Source organism: Phalaenopsis equestris, unplaced genomic scaffold (genome assembly GCF_001263595.1).
Source record: "Phalaenopsis equestris unplaced genomic scaffold, ASM126359v1 Scaffold000094, whole genome shotgun sequence".
Lineage (NCBI taxonomy): Eukaryota > Viridiplantae > Streptophyta > Magnoliopsida > Asparagales > Orchidaceae > Phalaenopsis > Phalaenopsis equestris.
The window spans coordinates 4,607,867-4,612,958 of record NW_018164536.1 but is presented as its reverse complement, the minus strand read 5'-3'; the positions used below and the strand labels follow the sequence as shown (position 1 = coordinate 4,612,958).

The window sequence follows — 5,092 nt, the reverse complement described above, 5'->3', positions numbered from 1 at the left end:
TATGAGCATGATCAGAAGTATCAATAGCTAAGTGAGAAACATTATGCAAAGAGAATTTATTTATCCAATTAGTATTTGCAACATATATGTCAAACCTTTCAAAAACATTTCCTCTATGCCAAGTAAAAGGGTTTCCTTGAAACCCCAAATCATAAAGCCCCACATCCATCAGAGTATCACTGAACTCATCAATACTCTTAAAGTTAGGAGTGATTCCTCCTTTCTTTTCAATAGCAGAAGAAATAATATTGAAATCACCTCCCATAAGCCAATCCTCATTAGAAGGATTAATAGATTTAATCAAATTCTAAAGCTCAGCCCGAGCTTGTTTAGTACAACCCACATAAATGACAGACAAAAAAAAAAAAGAATCTTGCGAATAATGAATACAAATATGCAAAAGTTGAGAATGATTGATAAGAATATCAATCTTCAAAAAATCTTTCCATAAAAACCAAATTTTATTATTTATATTAGCAAAAGCTTTGAAATCACCAAATCTTTGCATATAAACATCATTATTTACAGTAGCAATCATAGGCTCAAGAATGCTAAAAAAATTTAAATTATAAGCACGAATAAGATTAAGAAGCCTATTAGAAGCATAAGATTTTGCTATGCTTCTAATATTCCAAATTAACATATTAAATTTCATCAACAACAATCTTTCCCTTATTCGATCTAGTAACAGTAGCATTTCAGCTTAGCAATTTCTTTTCCTTGCAATTAAACTTGCAAAGCCTCAGGATTAATATATCTTAGTTCTCGATACCCTTAGAACTTTCTTTTTCTTGATGATCGTTGGATCATCCAATCCTCCTCTAACTCCATTCCAGTAAGAGCAGGACCAACCTCCTTCAACGGGCTTCTATGCACAATCAATTGTTTATCAACATTCAAATTACTAGAATTAAACACGCTGTAAAAATCTCTAACCAACTCTTTAGAAATCAAATTTCCATTATCCTCAGTATTGGACAGTATAATAGCAGATGGAGGAAGAACATTCTCGATTATCAAAGGATTATCGACCAATTTAGGAACTATAGAAGAATTCCCACTTGGTATAGATAATTGATTACTATCTAAAGATTGTAAAGAAACAACGGTACCAATAATAGAAAGCATCAGTCATAGAAACATTGCTCAAATCTTGATCCCTCTCATAAGAAAGTAAATTTCCAATGTCAGAATTATTGTGTGAATTGGCAATAGAAACAGGAATGACATTCACATGCATTTTAGTAACCATAGCAGTATTTTCATTTGGTAAAGAAAAATTATTACGATCTAGACAATGTAAAGAACCAACTTTATCATTCAGATTATGCTGGATAATTTGAGGAGCTTTAGATTTATGATGCAAACCAGTCTGATTAATTCTTGACTCATTTTTATATTTACGCAGTTCATGATGAACATTGTAACAAAGAGAGAGAAGATGTCCAAATATTTTGCATTTTGTACAGTAATGCGAAACAAATTCCATCTCCACTTTCTGCCAATAGCCATCATTCGAATCACCCAACCAAATAGAGTCATGAAAAAAAGAAGTTACATCCCGTTCAACTAATATTCTAGCCATCGAGGGTCTAGACAAAGTGCTCGTAGCCACATCCATTTTCAATGATTTACCAAAAATCAATCCTAAGGAATAAAGAACTTTCGGATTGGAATAATGAAGTTTCAATCCTGGAAACCGTATCCAAATAGGCACAATAGGTGGCTCTTCCATAGGGTTAAAACCAGGAGTCCATTTAAGAAGTTTCAGATAGCACTTTTCAATGGTCAAAATCTTTTTTGCAAATAAAGAGGTGCATATTTACCGTTCTTAAGAGAAACCCTTTGAAGCAAAATCCCATTAGGTTTTTTGGTGATATGATTAAGAAAATCCTCACTTCTCCCCACTCATATTATTTACCTGAAATCGAAGGAGCAACCTATCCCATGGAATAAGCAGATCGAGAAGATCCAGCTGAAAAACTCCCGAAAACGAAACCTAGGTGAGAACTTGACGAGAAAACAGGGCTGCTCCAAGAAAGCTCCTAGAAAACCCCATTTTCGCCTAGGTCCTGCGGCTTCGAGCGGTTTCGGGAACGGCGAGAGGCAATACGGCTTCGAGCGGTTTCGGGAACGGCAGGAGGCTTCACGGGAGCAGCGGCGTGCTCTGACCTAAATTCGTGAAAAGGCGGCATCTTTGCAGAACCCTATCAGTGCTTGAAGGTGGTACCTGTTCAAAAAAACCGTATTATCTACCTAAACCAAAGGAGCGACGGAACCCATGGAATAAGCCAGATCGAAAAGATCCGGCCGAAAAACTCGAAGGTTTGCTCCTTTGTGTTTTCCTGACCTCTAGAGTTGTAGCGCCGCAAATGGCTGAGCAGGGCGATCTCAATGAGGAAACCCTATCCAGGTTTTTTTCAATTCCTTTTTGATTATTAGAAGACCCTAAAATTGTTCTTACTCTCCTCCTTTCCCTTCTTGTGATCATATATTTTCTATGCTGGAATCCAGGGGAACTCCTAAACTCGTCGCGTTGCTCAAAGAGATGAAAGACGGACTTGATAACGTGAGGATCAAAGTGCAAGATCTGACTCAGAAGGTGATAGTAATTTCTCGTTAACCTTTTTCGGATTATCGGAACTCTTATGTTTTGGTTCGTCATTAGGTTAAGCAGAGCCAACTGCCTACTGCAGAAGGAATGAGCTACCTGGAGGCGAAGCATTTGCTTCTTCTAAATTATTGTCAATCCATAGTTTACTATATTCTTCGTAAGGCCAAAGGATTGCCGATTGAAGGCCATCCCGTTGTCAGGAGCCTTGTGGAGATTAGACTGTTTCTTGAGAAGGTCTGTGATGATATACAAACATGAACTTTTGGTTTTCCATTCTGTTAATTTACATTAAAGTTTTTGTTTAATGTCAGCTAACTTAGTTGATTAAGGTATTTTGAGTTTGTGTTTTTTTTTGTTTTTTTATTTCCTTATTTTGGCATTTTGTGTTGTAGATTCGTCCAATTGATAAAAAGCTTGATTACCAAATTCAAAAGCTCACAAGGGCTGCTGCTGGTGGTACTGCTGCAGAGAAAACTTTACAGGAGCAGTCGAAGGTGGAATCTCAAGAGGAAGATCCATTGAGGTACCGCCCAAACCCGGATTTGCTTGTAAGCAAAACAAGCCAGTCTCAGAAGGTGATTAGATCTAGAATTGTGAAACTGCTTCCTTTATCATTTACTGTCTGTACTTTGTTTTCCTTAGTGATGGCTTATGAGTGAAGTACTTTTTAAGTTGAATTTTATCACATTACTTCAGGGAGTTGTATTTATTATATCATGTATTCAGATTGTTAGTGTGTTCGCAACGTTCTGGTGGGTTCCTCTTATCTAGTTGATTTATTGCAAACTTGGAGTTTTGATGTCATTTATATGGAGAAGCTTTTTTATCCCCTTCATAGATTCCTAAAGATACTACCTTTCTTTTGCTTGGTGATATTGTTATCATTATTATTGTTTCCAGTATACTTATATAGGCATTTTTTTAAAATTCTCATAACTAATGTTTTTTGTCATAAGTTGCATGCCTTTTATTCCTTCTATCTTCTAATGATGTGCCATTTCATTTCCTCACTTCTCAAACAAAGCTATACCAAAATGCATAGTCCACACATCTCTCATGTATCTCCTTACACATTAGATTGGTGGAAGATTTTCATACATACCACTCAGTTCCCATGTATTCACATATCTAACATCTAAACTTCAATTTTTGCATACATACCACCTTACCTATGTATGAAAAGGTAAATTTCACTTTTTAAAAGTTAAAATGGTGGTATTTTTGATGTGGTATGAAAGATTTTGGTGGTATAAATGTAAAAAGCAAAATTTAGGTGTTAGATATGTAAAAACATAGGAAATGGTTGGTATGTTTGTAAATTTCCCTAGGTTGATTTGTTGAATTGAATTATGCATTTGATTCATTTGTTTTTCCTTTTCTTACTTAGGATGTTGGTGGTGTATACCGGCCACCGAAATTCGCACCTACAAGCATGGATGACGATAAGATGTCAAAACAAGAGAAACAGGCCCTAAGGAGGGATAAAGAATTGCTGCGGCGGACGAAACAAAGTTCTTACATGAAAGAGCTTATGAATGAGTTTGAAGATAAACCTGAAGAGGTTATCTAGTTTTCCATTATATTTTGATGCATAAATAGACTATATTTTTTTTAAATCTGAGTAAACTGCCATTTATATTGAAATTCCACTTTAGGTTAATAGTGCTCACTCTCCTCTTTTCCCTTCTTGTGATTATATATTTTCTATGCTGGAATCCAGGGAAACTCCTAAACTCGTCGCGTTGCTCAAAGAGATGAAAGACGGACTTGATAACGTGAGGATCAAAGTGCAAGATCTGACTCAGAAGGTGATAGTAATTTCTCGTTAACCTTTTTCGGATTATCGGAACTCTTATGTTTTGGTTCGTCATTAGGTTAAGCAGAGCCAACTGCCTACTGCAGAAGGAATGAGCTACCTGGAGGCGAAGCATTTGCTTCTTCTAAATTATTGTCAATCCATAGTTTACTATATTCTTCGTAAGGCCAAAGGATTGCCGATTGAAGGCCATCCCGTTGTCAGGAGCCTTGTGGAGATTAGACTGTTTCTTGAGAAGGTCTGTGATGATATACAAACATGAACTTTTGGTTTTCCATTCTGTTAATTTACATTAAAGTTTTTGTTTAATGTCAGCTAACTTAGTTGATAAATGTATTTTGAATTTGTGTTTATTTTTTTTGTTTTTTTATTTCCTTATTTTGACATTTTGTGTTGTAGATTCGGCCAATTGATAAAAAGCTTGATTACCAAATTCAAAAGCTCACAAGGGCTGCTGCTGGTGGTACTGCTGCAGAGAAAACTTTACAGGAGCAGTCGAAGGTGGAATCTCAAGAGGAAGATCCATTGAGGTACCGCCCAAACCCGGATTTGCTTGTAAGCAAAACAAGCCAGTCTCAGAAGGTGATTAGATCTAGAATTGTGAAACTGCTTCCTTTATCATTTACTGTCTGTACTTTGTTTTCCTTAGTGATGGCTTATGA

General features: G+C 36.2%; 1 protein-coding gene across 1 annotated transcript in view; it reads left to right on the top strand.

Annotated features, from left to right (window-relative positions):
- The first annotated feature begins 2,247 nt into the window (after window positions 1-2,247).
- Window positions 2,248-5,092, top strand: part of LOC110020182 (neuroguidin-like) — a 6,619-nt gene continuing 3,774 nt past the window's right edge. The window contains exons 1-8 of the mRNA XM_020718188.1: window positions 2,248-2,413; window positions 2,515-2,602; window positions 2,669-2,848; window positions 3,007-3,189; window positions 4,002-4,175; window positions 4,270-4,422; window positions 4,489-4,668; window positions 4,830-5,012. Of these exons, the coding sequence (XP_020573847.1) occupies window positions 2,373-2,413; window positions 2,515-2,602; window positions 2,669-2,848; window positions 3,007-3,189; window positions 4,002-4,175; window positions 4,270-4,422; window positions 4,489-4,668; window positions 4,830-5,012 (1,182 nt within the window). The 5' untranslated portion in view covers window positions 2,248-2,372. The remainder of the gene's footprint in view (window positions 2,414-2,514; window positions 2,603-2,668; window positions 2,849-3,006; window positions 3,190-4,001; window positions 4,176-4,269; window positions 4,423-4,488; window positions 4,669-4,829; window positions 5,013-5,092) is intronic.